We start from the raw sequence: 18,055 nt of genomic DNA on the forward strand, positions 1-18,055 counted from the left end.
TGTAGAATCCATTTGGATTCTCCTTAATTTTATTTGCCAAAGCTATCTCATGTCCCCTTTTTTCCCTCCTGATTTCCCTCTTAAGTATACTCCTACTGCCTTTATACTCTGAGGATTCACTCGATTTATTCTGTCTATACCTGACATATGCTTCCTTCTTTTTCTGAACCAAAATATCAAATTCTTTAGTCATCCAGCATTCCCAAACACTATTAACCTTTTTTTTCACCCTAACAGGAATATACTTTCTCTGGATTCTTGTTATCTCATTTCTGAAGGCTTCCCATTTTCCAGCTGTCCCTTTATCTGGAAACATCTGCCTCCAATCAGCTTTTGAAACTTCTTGCCTAATACCGTCAAAATTGGCCTTTCTCCAATTCAGAACTTCAACTTTTATATCTGGTCTATCCTTTTCCATCAGTATTTTAAAGCAAATAGAATTATGGTCGTTGGCCCCAAAGTGCTCCCCCACTGACACCTCAGTCACCTGCACCGCCTTATTTCCCAAGAGTAGGTCAAGTTTTGCACCTTCTCTAGTAGGTACATCCACATACTGAATCAGAAAATTGTTTTGTACACACTTAAGAAAGTCCTCTCTATCTAAACCTTTAACACTATGGCAGTCCCAGTCAATGCTTGGAAAGTTAAAATCCTCTACCATAACTACCCTATTATTCTTACAGATAGCTGAGATCTCCTTACAAGTTTGTTTCTCAATTTCCCTCTGACTATTGGGGGGTCTATAATACAATCCCAATAAGGTGATTATCCCTTTCTTATTTCTCAGTTCCACCCAAATAACTTCCCTGGATATATTTCCGGGAATATCCTCCCTCAGCACAGCTGTAATGCTATCCCTTATCAAAAATGCCACTCCCCCTCCTCTCTTGCCTCCCTTTCACTGTTTGTAAATTTTCCCAGATGCACTCCGATGTCCAGCAATACACGAATTCAAACAGCAAAGGCAGTAACTGTGCAGGTTCTCTATCTCTCTCTCCTGCACTGTCTTCATCATGTGCCTCCTTTGTCTGCTCTTCTCCCTTTTAAACTGCTGTTGTTTTGACTTTTTTTTTCCAAAGTTCCAAAACAATGCAACAGCATATAAAACAGTAATTGTTGCTAAGGTATTTTGTTTATTTATATAAGTCAAATACTAATCTTTGTTTTGGATATGATATTAAAGGGAAGTGCTGGAACAGTTGAATTAATACGTGGAGGTACTATTTAAAGAGGAGGGGATGTTATACATATGTTATTATGTCATCTGTAAAGTGCTAGGAGCCATTGCTATAAGAGTGCCACATTTAATACTGACTGCAGATAAGCTGCTGAGCAACAATGTATCAGTTAATCACTCATATAGAGAACTGCAAAACTGAAATGCTAAGTCCCTCTTCAATCCAGGAATGTCCAAATGGCCCATTTTTCAATTCTCATTTTCCAAAGAAATGTGTTTCTAACACATCTTCACCATTAATGACATGTCTTCAACCACCTAGGCCCTAAGCTTTGGTATTTCCTCTATAAACCTTTCCACCTGTCTACTTCACTTTACTCCTTTAAGAAATTACATGAACCTATCTCCTCGACGATGCCTTTGATTATTTGCCCTGTTGTCTGCGATGTGGCTTGGTGTCAGATTGTCATTGTGTTACACGATATTTTCCTCCATTCAAGGTGCTAAATAAATATAAGTTGACCTTGTAATTGCACATGTAAATGTAAGCAGCAGAATTAGTTCTTCCATTAAGAATGAGACAAGGGCACCATTATCCTCTCTTCATTTCTGCTGACAGTCCTAGTTAGGTTTTGACATTACTTTTGTGCCTCTGCTTTCTGTAGTGGTTGAGCTTAGCAAATGCATTTCATTTATTATCTTGTTAGAGAATGCAAACATTCCTCCACAGTTTGTTAAAAATAGCAAAGGAAAGAAAAGTTTAATGAATTGCTTAATTATCAAAGAGACTTTTTTAATGCCTGACTTGAATTGATGCAACCATTACCTGACATAAATGCCCTCATGAATACTAATGATTACAGTCAGTTCGCCCAGTTTATTTATTCAAATAACTGTTTTGAATTTCTTCGCATTTTCTTTCTGTATACTGTACTCATCTAGCCTGTCCTCCTTCACTCACTTTTATCCATTTTATTCAAACATTCAGCAGTGGGGTGATAGGGTTGAGGAGGGGAATGATCTGGTTCTCTGCCCATTTTACAACAATAGGTCAACGATACTGTTTGGTCATCCTGATTGGATATGCAACTAAACAGTAGAGGAATAGCCCATCCCCACCCCCATCCTCAAACACGTAACTGGAATCATTTAAGCCGAGTAATTGTCTTGTGAGCAAAAAATAGGAGAAAGCCTTTTTTTTCTCTCTGTGAGCGTCAACTTTTCAGAATAATTACTGACTCATTAATTACAGAGAATATCGTGTTTCACTTTTTTTGTTTAGAGAACAATTTGAGGTCATAATATTCACTTGAATATTAATCCAAACTTCTGATGTAAAGAACAATTTGAGGTTATAATATTCACTTGAATATTAATCCAAACTTAAGATGTATCAATCAATGTGACCTGAAATAAAAGCCCTGCACTGAAATCTTTAGAAAATAGAATTCCCTTAAATTGTACTTACAATGTTACAGTAAAGGCTGTTATAGAATCACAGAATGAAACAGCACAACAAAAGGCCATTTGGCTCCTTATTCCTTTGCCAGGTTTAGATCACTAGTGTCCTTTCTTTGTTCTTTTTCTACAGCCCTGGAAGTATTTTCTTGTCAAGTAAATACTCCATTTGCTTTTTGAGCGTATTAATTATACTTAGTATTGTAGCCAAGCAAGGGAATGTGAGAGGATTTGAATGAGCTAGAGAAGGTCTGAAGGATTTTAAGGTCGATAAATGTTTGGTAACGTATATTGGAATATTAACTAAATATATGCTAAAAGATTGTCCATTGACCTAGGTTAGCATGGATTTGATTGTATTTGTTGACCAGTACTGAGAAAAATAGGTAAATCACAGTTACCAGCAAGACAAATTAAGCTTATAAACATTTCAAAGGTATTTGATTAAGTTATTCTAATAATGCATAAGTTGTTGGTGAGGCCCATTTTGGATATTCAATGCAACATCAGAAAGCATCCTTAAATGTTCCAGTTTATATATGTGTATTATTTTATTGTTCATTATTAAGGGATTGCTATATCTCACTTTGCTAAATTATCCATCTGTTTATCCAGTGTCTGGTACTGGATAAGCAGAAATTTCCTGTAAGTAGTCATTGAGAAGACTGAAGCCATTGACTTTGGTTCCCACCACAGACTCTGTTTTCTGCTATCAATTCAATCCTTCTCCTTACCAACCATCTGACGCAGTACCAGACTGTTCATAACCTTAATGTTATGTTTGGCCTAGCGATGAGTTTCTGGCATTATATCAGTATTATTCACAAAGATGGCCTGTTCCCATCCGTATAACATCTCCTGACTGCACCCTTGCCTTAGCAGAGGTGTACATCCATACCAAAGAAATCGCTTCAGTCTGTCAATAATTATTTAGAGGAAGTTTCTGCTTCACCAGTATCAGGTATTGGATAATCAGATTGATAATTTAGCAAGAGTAAATGAGAAGTGAGGTATAGCAATTAATGTTGACCCACATTGACCCCAAGTTAAGCAATATCTCAATTTTCACATTGCTAATTTCAAATTTCTGATGGCTTTACCCATCCCTACCTCTGTAATCCTGTCTGGCTCCAGCACCCTCTGAAACATCTGTGCTCTTCTAATTTTGTTCGTTGTAGAATCCAGCACTTTTAATTCCACCTCAATGTGGCTATGCTTCAGCTGCCTAGGCCCTACGTTTTGGAATTCCCTCCCTAATCCTGTCCACTTCACTACCTGTCTTTCCTCCTGTAAGACATTCCTTTCAAACACACCTCTGACCAAGCTTTTGATCATCTGCCTGAATATTACCTCTTGTGGCTTGGTGTCCAATTTTGTTTCATAATGCTCCTGTGAAACACCTTAAGATGTTTTATTGCATTAAGATGTTCTATATGATACAAGTTGCGTGACGATTGCAATTTGGAATATTTACTTAGATGAACGGTGTGCAAGAGAATAATTTATTTCAGTGAAAATGCAGTATATAATCAGTGGTGCTCTATTTATAGCTGTGCGACTAATGCACTTTCCTCATACTGTAGCACTTAGAAGCTTTTGCATGCTCATTTTTTCAACTATATCATTAACACCCAGTTTAAACTAAACAAGCATGCTCTTTAATAAAAAAATAACAGAAGCTGAATGATGAATAATTGCTGAAGCTTAATCACATTTCTGAATAACTGCTCATCTTTTTGAAGTGGGCTGCATATGGGTGATTATGTATATCACTCTACAGACAAAAGCTTATTGTTTTTAATGTTATCAGCTGAATCTGTTTATTCTGCTATAATGATGAGTCACACTACCACTCATCATTCAAGCAGTTTAAATGTACATTTGTCTTGAGTCTGTACTCTGTCTAACATTTACTGTGGATAAGTATGAGGTTATCCTTTTTGGTTGAAGGAATAGAAAGGCAATTTATTATCTAAATGGAGAGAAACTGAAGAGTGCTTCGGTGCGGAGAAAGCTGGGTGTCCTTACGCATGAATTGCAGAAAACTAGTGTGCAGTGCAACAGTACAGCTGAATGGAATTTTGGCATTCATTGCTAAAAAGTGTAAAAGAAGGGAATTGTTGCTGCAATTGTCCAAGGCATTAGTGAAACCGCACCAGGAGTATTGCATACAATTTTGGTCCCCTTACTTGAGGAGGGGTGTAATTGTACTGGCGAGGAGATTCACTCATTTGATTACAGAGGTGAGGGCTTTATCTATGAAGAGTGATTCAGCAGTTTAGGCCTATGCTGTCTGGAGTTTAGAAGAATTTTATACATTCGTTAAAGGAAAGAGGTTAACCAGAGAAAGCATAGGGCCCATTAGGAACCAAGGGGCAACCTTGTGTGAAGCTGCAGGATATTGAAAGGGTGTTCAATGCATACTTCTCTTTATGATTCATTCTGGAAAAGAAAAAGGTAGACACTGAATTCAGGAAAAGGGACTGTGAGGAACTTGCACAGTTTGACGTAGGAAATTGGGAGGTATTGGAGGCTATGTCAGGCTTAAAAACAGACAAATGCCCTGGCCCGGATGAATTGCATCCCAGGCTGTTGTGTGAGGTGAGGCAGGAAATTGTAGGGGCTCTGACACAATTTTTTTTAATTCCCCTCTGGCCACAGGGTAAGTGCCAGAGGACTGCAAAGTGGCCAGTGTTGTTCCACTTTCCATGAAGGGTGGTAGAGATGAACTAGAAAATTACAGATCAGTGAGTCTTACACCTGTGGTAGGGAAACTACTGGTGAAGATTCTGAAAGAGCAAATTAATACCCACATAGAAAGATATGGGTTAATTAGGGATGGTCAGCATGGCTTTGTCAGAGGGGAGGTCATACTTAACTGAGGGAAGCTCAGTTAATGTAGTTTATATGGATTTTAGCAAAGCTTTTGACAAGTTCCCATGTGATTGATGGAGAAGGTTAAAGCACATGGACTTAAGGGAAACTTGGCGAAATGGATCAGAAACTGGCTTAGTAATAGGACACAAAGGGTAGTGGTAAAAGGCTGTTCGAGTGACTGGAGACAAGTGTATAGTGGTGTGCTGTAAGCATCAGTACTGGAACCCTTATTGTTTGATATATACATAAATGATATAGATGGAAATGTCAGGGGGGATCGTTAAGCAGAATTACAGATGACACCAAGACACCAGATGACACCAGAGTGGTTAAAAGTGAAGCAGATGGTTGTAGGTTACAGGAAGGTATAGGTGGGTTGGTCAGATGGGCAGACCCGTGCCAAAAGGTATGTAACCCCGATAAATGCTGAGGTAATGCACTTTGGAAGAAGAAACAGGACAAGGGAGTATTTAATGAATGGCAGGACACTGAGTAGATTAGAGGAACAGAGGGATTATGGGTAATTCTTCACAGATCCCTGAAGTCAGCAGAGCACATGAATAGGATAGTTAAGAAGGCATATGGGACACTTGGTTTCATCAGTTGTAGCATAGAGCATAAGAACAAGGAGGTCATGTTGTTGGGAATGTACAGAATGTTGATTAGGCCACAGCTGAAGTTCTGTGTGGAGCTCTGGTCACCTCACAACAGGAAGGATGTGATCGCATTAGAGAGGGGAAAAGAGGAGGTTTACCAGGATATTGCTGGGATGGAGAAATTGAACTACAAGGAAAGACTAGATAGGCTTGGATTGTTTTCTTTAGAGCAGAGAAGACTGAGGGGGGACATGATTGAGCTGTATAAGATTATGAGGGGTATGGACAGGGAGAATAGAGAGCAATCATTCCCCTTCGTTGAGTGATCAATCACAAGATGGCATAGTTTTAGGGTAAGGGGCAGGAGATTTGGAGGAGATTTGGGAAAAAGCTTTTTCACTCAGTGGCTTCTGGGAACCTGGAATGCACTGCCTAGGAAGATAGTGGAGATCGGAAACTTTACAACCTTCAAAAAATACTTGGATGAACACTTCAGATATCTAAACATTCAAGGATGTGGGACACGTGCAGGAAAATGGGATTAGCACATCTTTAGTGATAGTCATGTTGGTGTAGACTGGATGGGCCAAAGGGCTTTTTCAGCACTGTCTGAATCTATGAATGAGAGGAGATCTAATTGAGACTATAAAATGCCAAAGGGGTTTGACGAAAAAGAAAGGATGTTTCCTCTTGTGAGGCAATCTATAATGAGCGATCACATAGTTTTAGGATAAGGGATAATAGGTTTAAAATAGTTTTGAGGAGAAAATATTTCTTTCAAAGAGTTGTGACTCAGTGGAATTCACTACCCCAGAATGTGGTGGGTGTTGGGACATTAGCAGTGAAGTGTAGGTTTATGGACAGCAGACAGGAGAGTTGAGTTGAGGCTGAGATGTGACCAGGCATGACGTATCAAATGGCGGAGCAGGCCCAAGGGCCTGAATTACCTACTTCTGCTCCAGTTCTGATGTTCTTATGTCCTTAGGGTCTACATTTAAAAACAGATTGTTCTGATTTTTATGCATAGATATATGAATGTATATATTCATATACACAAACACAAATAAATGTATAGAATCTGTTTTCTATCTATAATGTTGTCAGTCTACCCTTTGCAAAGATATATCAGTTAATCTCTCCAAATGTCAATTTAAGGCTAGATGACCAACCTTTCCACCTATTTAAACTATATTCTGTCCAATAGTAAACATAATCATCATTTCTATCAATCTGTAAACATGCATTCTGTATGTCTTTTTTCTGTCCTTCCATCATTACTCTTAAAAATAAGGTTGTCTGTTTATCAATCTAAAACAACAGGCAGTAGAAACACAGAGCATAATGTTCATTATGCATCAGCATTATGTCCATTTTTGGGCAGAACCATGATGATTTGAGCAGGGAGCTGGCCTGTGCCCAATCTGCGTGTGCAGTCAGGCCACTACTAGATATGGCATAGCTATTTTACAGGCATCTTTGCCATTTGCCTAAAACCAGTATAATGTACATACACATATATTCTTATGTTTGAGAACTTTTTATTGAAACACTGCCGTTAGTAACTTCTGAACTGCCTATTTGAGTAAAGTTAAAGCCAAGGCTACTCCAAATGGAATACTTCAGTATCATTCAATCAAGCCCCCAGCCTCTTGACTGACCCCATTCCTGGTCATTTCTTTCAATTACAATGTGCATTTTTTTTTGCAGGCCAGACAGCTCAGTATTCCTTTTCGTAAAAATGTGACAAGCACCAGTAGTTCACTCAAAAAGAGGTTAAACAGGGTCACGGATCAATTCTGGACTAACTTTCAGTACCCTACTAGCAACGAACAGAAAAATTAATCCTTGCAATAACTCATATTCTTCCAAAAATTTAAATTCATAAATGACTTATTCATTTCATGTGTTTTTCAACTTTGCCACTTTTAAACAAAGTCAAATACCTGTAAAGTCTTCTCAGCTGCTGTTCCATAGATGCCTCTGTTTACTTAAGCATCTATAGGCATTTCAAATTACAAATCTTCATATTAGTTCTGCATTTCACTGTAATCTATCAATCTGAAAACTATTCAAATGTTTCATCTGTTCATCATTCTGTCAATATACAAATATATTCATCTGGAAATCGGTCTGTCTTTTAAATGTAACCATCTGTTAATCAGTAAATCTCCCCATCTGTCAATCTGCATTCATTAATCAATAATCCCACCACCTGTCAGACTACGAATTTCTGGATTAGTAAATCCATTCAGCTACTAATATATAATTGATATGTTTACCATCTGTCCATTTGCAAACCCAACAATTTATAAATTTGCCAATTATAATCTGCCAATTGAGGCATTTGCCCATCTCCCCTTGTGTAATCTTGCTTTTATGTAAATTATTCTTCATCAAATAAACTGAGCATATTTATCATATTGTAAGATGGTTCATTTGTCAGATCACTTTTCTACATAGTTAAAAATCACACAACACCAGATTTTAGTCCAACAGGTTTTTTTGGAAGTACTAGCTTTTGGAGCCCTGCTTCTTCATCAGTTGATTGATGAAGGAGCAGCGCTTTGAAAGCTAGTGCTTCCAAATAAACCTGTTGGACTATAACCTGGCGTTGTGTGGTTTTTATCTTTCTACACCCCAGTCCAACACCGGCGTCTACAAATCATGACTTTTCTACATGCCCTTTTATCTTTAAACATGTCAAGCTTTCAGCTTATAGATACCTTATAATATTTCTGTCTATCTTCTCTAACTATATCTGCCCACATGTAAATGCATTGACAAGTATGTCTGATCTATCTGATTTACCCTACTGTTTCTAAGTTTGTCAGTCTATGAATATTTTTGCATGAACTAACTTGTTAGTCAATCTGCACAGGCACAAAGATTAATCAAAGTTAATGAAATATTGGCAGTTTCTTTCAAGACTACTCAAATTCAAAAGCAAGGAAGTAATGTTTCAGTTGTACTGAGTCTGTTCAAATCAATATGTTTGGGCATTGAATCACAGGAAAGTTATACTGGTCTTGGAAGGCTTATATTGCAGATTCACCAGAAAGAATCTTAACAGCTTATTTTCAAGAAAACAGTTTTATAAAGTTACCATGTAAGTCTTTGAGTTCAGAAGGCTTTGAGGTGATCTAATTGAGATATTTTAAGTGACAAAGACATTCAATAAGGTCAGTAAAGAAAACATTTCACCTGCTTGGGAAATCCAGAACAAGATAGAGTAATCTTAAAATTAATTCTGTTTGTTTAGAAGTGGGGTCACAAAGCACTTTTTCGCTCAAAGCAATGAAGTAAAGCACTCAGTTCTAAAATGTTGTGTATTCTAACTCAATTGAAATCACACAAGTAATCCTGTACAATGGCAGAGTATTGAACTAAAGGTCCACCAGTGCTCTATCCAAACTAATTCTATCATTGACCATCATTAACATTCATGCATTACCATCAGGAGTTCTCAGAATATCATCAAATAACTGCCTTTCCTCCAAGATTGACTGTAAATCTACCAACTTGTTTGTCAGCTGTCCTGTCAACGTTATGTTCTACATATCTACTCGTTCAAATTTAGAGATAAATAAATTATCTGTCAATCAATAAAACTACCCTTCCAATCTATAAATAATGAGATAACAATATAACTATTAACAAATGAAGTATTTGGACGAAGGTTATTTGTCTACTATTTTAAAGAAGAACTAAAATAAAGGGATTTTCTGAAATATGCATCATTATGCTCTTCACCTATTCAACTTTAAGATAATCAATATACAGTACTGAAATGCTAATCCATCAATTTATAATCCAAGCAATTAATAAAGTTATCATGTAGTTTTATCACCCTGAATGTTTGTCTAGCTGTGAATCTATCCATCTTTCATTTACACCATAGCCCATTTTCCCTCCACATATCAAAAGGTATCCATCTGTAAATTGGTCTATTTGTCTGCCTGGGATATGTCACTTCTCATTAAATAAATCTGTCTTCTGCCAATTTATAAACCATTCCACCTGTTCATTTACAAGTATGTCCATTTGTAAATCTATCAATGTGCAAACCTATCCATCTGTAACTAACTCCATTCATAAATCTGTCTTACCTTATGTTGTACCCATCTGTAAATGTTTCTCTGTATCTCATAGCATTTATTACATATACCTTCATGAAAACTGGATTGTTTAAACCAGCAGTTGTTTCAGTCAATGAGAGCAGATGGTTTACAGAGGGGTTAAGAATAAGGTCATTATGATATGTATACAAAATGTGTGAGCATACTGAAAGTAGGGTGGATTTGCAGTCACGGTATGTTTGCCAATATATGCTTGTTCTTTGTCTGTGTATATTGATTATAACTGGATTTGTTCTCCTTTCACAGGTAGTAGCCTGACAGCAACATCAGGGATTTATCAGGGAAACAATGCAATCACCAGCTCTACAGGTTTTAGCAGTGCACAGCAGGTCAGATTCAAATCATTCTATTCTTTATCGACAGATTGTTTGATACTTGTAGGCATTGCATATCCCCTCAGAGACTGACATGATTTTGTTTCCACCATCTGAGCTACTGTTTGAAAAAATTAGAACTCATAAAATAAAGATTCACACTGAAAGACTTGGACGGTTTTCAGGTTTAGGTTGATATGTGATATGCAACATTCATGTCAATCATTGCTGTGTACTCGTTCAAAGAGAGAAAGTCTTCTTTTCCTCCCTTTGGACTTCCATGGCATTACCATCGTTGAATCCCCTGCATTAACATCCTTTGGGGCAGAGGAGGGGTGGGAATAGGGGGATTAGCGATGGGTGGTTGGGGGCATGATGGATGGTTGTGGGCGTGGTCAACATTGATGAGAACCTTAACCAGAAATGACCGTTTCAATATTGTGCAGATCAGAGACTGAGCATTCCTTGGAAAGTAACACACCTCCTGATTTCTTGAAAGCCTTTTCACCAAAAACAGGCCACATGTCAGGAGTGTGATGGAATACCTTCCACTCCAAAAGTACTCAAGGAGTTGGATGCCATTCAGAATAAAGCAGCTCACTAGATTGTCACATCATCCATCAGTTTGAACACCCACTCCTTACATCACCAACACTGTATATGCAGAATGTTGTATCTACAAGATTCACTGCAGCAACTGTTTCCAAAATCATCCCAACTATGAATCTCAATCATCTGGTGAGACTCATGCTGCAGACGGGAACACCAACTGCCACGAGTTCCCCTCCAAATGACACATCATCCTGATTAGGAAATATATCACTCCCATCTCTTCAGCATCACTGTATCAAAATACTAGCACTTCCAACTTTCTAACACTTTGAGAGTGGCTACATCACACAGATTACAATGGTTCAAGAAGGTCACTCATCACCACTTCCTCAAGGCCGATTAATTTGGGCAAATTAATGCTGGCATGGTCAAGAATTCCTATATACCGTGAATTAATTTTTAAAAATGTTACCTACATTTGGAGAAACTTGCCAAGATTAGCACAGCATCTCACAAGAAACTCTACAGTGATTTTATTTTGTTTGTGAAAAATGGATGATATGTAAATCAAAGTTCATATCACCTAAACAGTGAACTTCAAAGTAATGATTCTTATATGTTAAACTTAGAGGAATCCCTTCTTTGTTGGATCCAGGCTTCATTTTGTCAAATCACAGAGAGATATCAATAATAATCATAGCCAATTCTGTTGAACAAATCTACTTCCTTCAGCTGCCTCATCATTATTGGAACTGTTTGTGTGGATAAGATTTCCCAACCAGGTAAAGGAATGACTATGATAATGAATGGGAGAAGGCTCCATCTTCACTATCCGCCCTCAATCAATTGTTGACATTATTGTTATAATAGTTTCATAGCTATGTATCAGGGTTTGAAAATTTGTTTCCACTTTGTTTCTTGAACTGGATCTTATTGAGCTGCATCCAAAAGTAGACTAAGCAGTGATAGAAATATGCAGTTGTCTACTGAGGTGACTCAGTGGTCAGCACTGCTGCCTCACAGCGCTAAGGACCCAGGTTCAATTTCAGTCTTGGGTGACTGTCTCTGTGGGTTTCCTCCAGGTGTGCAGGTTTCTCCCATAGTCTAAAGATATGCAGGTCAGGTGAATTGGCCAGGCTAAATTGCCTATAGTGTCAGGTGTATTAGTCAGAGGGAAATGGGTCTGGATAGATTACTCTTTAGAGGGTTGGTGTGGACTTGTTGGGCTAAATGGCCTTTTTCCACACTTTCGGAAATCTAGTCTAAAGCACTCATTTTGCCCCAACCTCAACAATGATAAATTCTTGTATTAACCTTTAGGGATATTCCAATCCATTCTGTCTCCAGCTTTGGTAAAATTGCCAACTCTGATTGGATATAAATTTGGAGATTATATCATGTGACTTCCTGTCATAAATTGCCCTGCTCTCCATGCTCATTCCTGTTGGGTATCATGACCATTGCCACAGTACAACATCTTCCCTTGCCAACTTGAACGTAAACACTCACTCGATTATCACTTTTATGCATTCATGTGATGTGGACATCACTGACAAAGCCAGAATTTTGTAATTGTCATGGAGAAGCCTTCTTTACCCTCTCCAGTCCTTAAGGTGTAAGACTATTAACAGTGGTGTTAGGAAGGGAGTTTCAGGATTTTGACCCAGCAACAGTAAGGGAATGACAGTATAATTCTAATTCAAGATGATGTGTGGCATGGAGGTGTTGGTGTTCAATTCATTTGTTAACTTTGTCCTTTGAAATAGTAGATGTTGCAGGTTTGGAAGATGCTTTTGAAGAAAGTGTGGTAAGTTACTGCATTGCATCCTGTAGATGGTACACATTGGGCTTTAATGAAACTAATGAATGTTGAAAAGTGGCAAATGAGGTGTAAGTCAAACAGGCTCATTTGTCCTTTATTGGAGCTGACCTAACCAGGCAAGTGGAGATTCTCCATCACAGTTCTGACTTGTGACGTACGGTGTGTTAGCTTTTATTGGTCGAAGGATTGACTTCTGGAGCCATAAGGTCATGTTGCAGCTGTAAAATACTCTGGTACAGCCACACTTGGAGTATTGTGTACCGTTCCAGTCGCCGCATTATAGGAAGGATGTGGAAGCATTGGAAATGGTGCAGAGGAGATTTACCAGGGAACAGGGCAATTTATGACAGAAAGTCACATGATATAATCTCCAAATTTATATCCAATCAGAGTTGGCAATTTTACTAAAGCTGGAGACAGAATGGACTGGAATGACCCTAAAGGTCAATACAAGAATTTATCATTGTTGAGGTTGGGGCAAAATGAGTGTTCCTCAATAGACAGTTGTATATTTCCATCACTGCTTAGTCTATCTTTGGATGTAGCTCAATAGGATCCAATTCAAGAAACAAAATAGAAACAGACTTTCAAACCCTGATATGGAGGGAAGGTCTTATGAGGAAAGGCTGAGGGACTGAGGCTGTTTTTATTAGAGAGAAGAAGGTTGAGAGGTAACTTAATGGCGACATATAAGATGATCAGAGGATTAGATAGGGTGGACAGTGAGAGATATTTTTCCTTAGAATGTGATGGCTAGCATGAGGGGACATAGCTTTAAATTTAAGGACAGATGTCAGAGGTAGGTTCTTTCCTCAGAGAATAGTAGGGGCGTGGAATGCCCTGCCTGCAACAGTAGTAGACTCGCCAACTTTAGGGGCATTTAAAAGGTCACTGGATAAACATATGGATGATAATGGAATAGTGTAAGTTAAATGGGCTTCAGATTGGTTTCCCCATGATGTTGATTGCAGGGGATTCAGCAATACTAATGCAATTGAACATCAGTAGATGGTTGATTAGATTCTTTCTTTTTGGAGTTGACCATTGCCTGGCACATATCTGACATAATCATTACTTTTCACATCTGCTTAGATGCTTCCTGATTCATTCAAGCAACTGTTTTGCTTCTAATTACAATATTCTTATAATCAATGAGCAAAAATGGTGGAAACATTCTGAGTTGCTTCCAGTGCCCTGGAGGTTATTTTCAATTATCAAAGGTGCAGGGGTACCCTGGAGGGTTGGCCTTCAAGCCTACACAGCAAAATCTTCTGTAGTGGATGTTCTCTTCCAGCCAATGAACTAGTTTTGAGGTCCTGTATTTTAACCCCAGTCTCACATGCTGTCTGCTGGCCAGGCAGTATTGCAAGACCCCACTCCCATTCCTTACCACCCTTAAATTACCTCAGAACATCCTACAGCATGGTGCCTACAACCTAGACGTTGGCAATTTAGTTCCGGCAGAAAATCGCTGGCATTGATTGTACTGAAGTGATTGTTCTTTCGAATGTCATACTAATGTCATGCTGGTTTCTATTTTCTTAAGGAATATACTGCATATCCAGGCTTCCCACAGGGACAGTATCCACAGTATTACAGCTCTGCATACAGCTCTCCGTATGTAACCGCAAATAACATTAGCCCTTCAGCCATTTCTGGAATGACTTATCAGATCCCGGAGCCACCAATTGCTATAACTAATCAAACGAGTGCAGAGTCAATGTCGGGTAAGGGAAGAACATAAATCTTCAACTGTCTCTTACTTATTCCTTTAGTTTGAGTACGTAGTTTTGGGTGAAATCACTTCAGTACATCAGCCCTGCAACAAATGCTATTAGTTGCGGATGAAGAGAAAAACAAACATCAAGAATTCAAAATGCAAAGAAGCCATCAGATTTGTCCAAAAGGTCTCTCAGTCACAGTTACATATTAATGCTGGGAATGCATTTGCTGTCAGCAAGAAAAAATCTTTAAATGATTCACCATCACCTTCTGCAGGATAATTAGAGATCAGCAACTTTTGCTGTTAATGGCAGCAATGTTCACATTTCATGGATTTTTTTTTAAATAAGTAAAGTGAGGAGAGGGAAAGCACTCACCCAACAGAACGAGAGATCCAGAGAAGGCCATTCTCAAAGATTTCAACTCGCAACTCATAATATTATATACTTACAAGTAAAACCTTTGTGTTTGGTTTTCTGATTTTTAAAATAGAATTGCGGTTTGAAATGCTATTGCTCTTAATGTCAGCTCCCTTTAATAAATATTGAGAATTGGGCTCTCAGTTTTTATATGTAAAAGCACCATCTCCTGCTTCTCCAGTGAATGAATCATAGGAACCTGGAAATGTAAAGGTTGGAAGGAGGCAATTTGGCCCATTGTGTCCACACAGGCCAAAAATAACCATCCAACTATATCCTGAAGCCTAAGCTCTTGATCTGTATGATAATTTGAGTACATATCAAGTACTTTTTAAATATTAACAGGGTTTTGACCTCTGTCACCCTTTCAAACAGTGAGTTTAAAATCCCACTATGATCTGGGGATAAAAATCCACTCTGAATGTCTTACCTCTACATTTCCTGTTTGTGGGCAACTTTTCCAAAAGGAGTAAGGACATATCTATCTGCTCTACTTAGATCCCTCAGCATTTTATACGTCTCAATAAGCACCTGTCTCAGCATCCTCTGTTACAAAGGAAAAATCCCTAGTCTCCCACCTCCACATAACTAAGATTCTCTAGTCCAAATCTCGTCTATGTCCTATCTAATGCAGTAACATCTTTATCATAATGGAGTGACCAGAATGACATGTGGCAGTCTAGCAATGACATCACTAGTTTTTATGCAGTTCCAGCATAACGACTCTGCACTTATATTCAATGCCTTAGCTAATAAAAGAAAATCCCCATGTGCCTTATTGTACATCTTACTTAACTGCCCAGCTATTTTTAGGAATGGGTAAACTTGTACTCCAAGATCTCTCTGTTTCTCCATACTTCTCAATCTCTTACCATTTATTACAAATTAGGAGCAGAAGTCAGCCACTTAGCCCATGGAATCTCCCCTGCCGTTCAACAAGGTTATGACTGATCTGTTTGTCCTCCCCATCTGCCCACTAATAACCTTTGTTTCGCTTGTTTAACAAGAATCTGTCTACCTCTGCATTAAAACATTCAATGACCCCCATCTCTATTGCCCTCTGAGGCAAAATTTCAAAGTCAATGCTACGGACTAGCCCAGACCACTCAAAGCATTCTTAAGCAGGCAGCCCAGACTGCAACTATGCTATTAGTTTCAATAAGTGTACAATGAAAATTACCCGGAGTAGGTTACCTAAGTTGACTATCAGGTTTTGAAACAGAAAAAAATTTATTCACAAAATTACGGAATGAAACACAAAGAACATAATATAGATTATCCACAGAGCTCAGTCTATCCAAACTAGACTTCATTATGCTGTTCTGAAAATACACAACAGTCCCAATAAACAAACCCCTTAAACATAGAGTAAAACTAAAACAGAGGCTTACAGGTCAAAGTTAAAAGGGCAGAAGGAGAGAGAGTTTAGCAGCTTGTTTCCACACTGCTCCTGTTGAACTGACTCAAACAGGACTTAAGTTTTTGCGACTGACGACTCCCCTTCCATTGTACAGGTCACTTCTAAAACATAATAACTTTGGCTTAAAGTCTCATCTGTTTACATATAAACAAAAAGGCCTCCCAATACCCTTTTCATCTCTGTACCAACGCAGCCGATTTCCAGCCCAGACTGTTTTATGACCCCTCTGAAAAAGATCAAGGACACAGTATCCTTGAGAAAAGGAACAGCTTTTAGAAAAAGGACCAGCTTTGTAACACCTCCCCCTTAAAAAAATGAATCATCGATATCCAAAAATGGCTTCATTTAAAAAAAAAATTGGTTAGTACTCTAAAACAGGCATATACATTACTCTGACTATGCACATGCAAACATGCGCAACCACATTCGAATTCAGGCCTTGGCCCGCCTGCCACCAAGCACCTCCGTATTTCATTCGAGTCTCGACAACGCATTGGCAGTCATGCTTTTGCGACCTGCCACATGCACAATGGTCAAATTGAATGGCTGCAACAACAAACTCCATCTAAACAGTCTGGCATTTTTGTCCTTAAATTTGTCCACAAGTGTCAATGAGTTATGATCAGTGTATGTGATTGTCTCAGTTGCGTTGCTGATAATACAAACACTGAAATGTTGTAATGCCAACACCAAGCTCAGAGTCTGTTTCTCCACCATTGAATATTTATGTTGATGATTGTTCAATGTCCTGAAAAGATTTCCCGATAGGTCTTTCTATTCCCTTGTCATCCTCCTGCAGGAGTACCGCAGCGACACTCACGTCACTGGCATCGATAGCCACCTTGAAAGGCTTTGCATAATCAGGTGTGACTAATAGTGGGACAGTGGTTAACACAGTCTTTAGGCTGTCAAATGCCTTCTGACAGTCTGCTGTCCACTGAAACTTCTTGCCCTTTTTTAACAAATTGGTGAGTGGACCAGCCACACTGCTGAAGTTTGGCACAAAGTTTCAGTAAAATCCACTCAATCCCAGGAACCGTAGTACTGCCCTTTTCATTGACAGTGTGAAAAATTCCCCAATAACTTTGGTTTTCACATCCCATGGGGCCATTAGTCCATGTCCAATAATATGGCTCAGGGCTTTGGCAAATTCAGTTTTAGCCACGTTTACCACCAAGCCTGCCTTCCAAAGTTGATTGAACAAGTTCAAAAAGTGCTGTAAATGTCCCTTCCACGAGTGACTAAAAATCACCACGTCATCAATATACACCATACAGTTGGGTAATCTGGCAATGACCTTATTAGTCAGTCTCTAAAATGTGGCTGGAGCGTTTTTCATACCAAATGGCATGACTTTGAACTGATATAGTCCATTGGTGTTACAGAAGCCGAAATTGCCTTTGCTCTTTCTGACAAAGGTACCTGCCATTAGCCTCTGAGCAAGTCCAACTTAGAAATGTAAGTTGCTTGTCCCACCTTTTCAACACAGTCCTCCAACTACGAAACTGTATATGCATCAGTCTTTGTAATGGGATTGAATTTGCAATAGTCCACACCTAACC

At 38.6% G+C, this 18,055-nt stretch overlaps 1 protein-coding gene across 11 annotated transcripts in view; it reads left to right on the forward strand.

The window, feature by feature from the left end:
• LOC122560227 (eyes absent homolog 1-like) overlaps positions 1-18,055 on the forward strand; it is a 261,694-nt gene that overhangs the window by 139,682 nt on the left and 103,957 nt on the right. For all 11 annotated transcript variants that reach the window (XM_043710690.1, XM_043710684.1, XM_043710688.1 and 8 more), the window contains 2 exons: positions 10,491-10,573; positions 14,479-14,659. In XM_043710690.1, the coding sequence (XP_043566625.1) occupies positions 10,491-10,573; positions 14,479-14,659 (264 nt within the window). The remainder of the gene's footprint in view (positions 1-10,490; positions 10,574-14,478; positions 14,660-18,055) is intronic.

This window comes from Chiloscyllium plagiosum, chromosome 20 (genome assembly GCF_004010195.1).
Source record: "Chiloscyllium plagiosum isolate BGI_BamShark_2017 chromosome 20, ASM401019v2, whole genome shotgun sequence".
In the NCBI taxonomy this organism is placed as follows: domain Eukaryota; kingdom Metazoa; phylum Chordata; class Chondrichthyes; order Orectolobiformes; family Hemiscylliidae; genus Chiloscyllium; species Chiloscyllium plagiosum.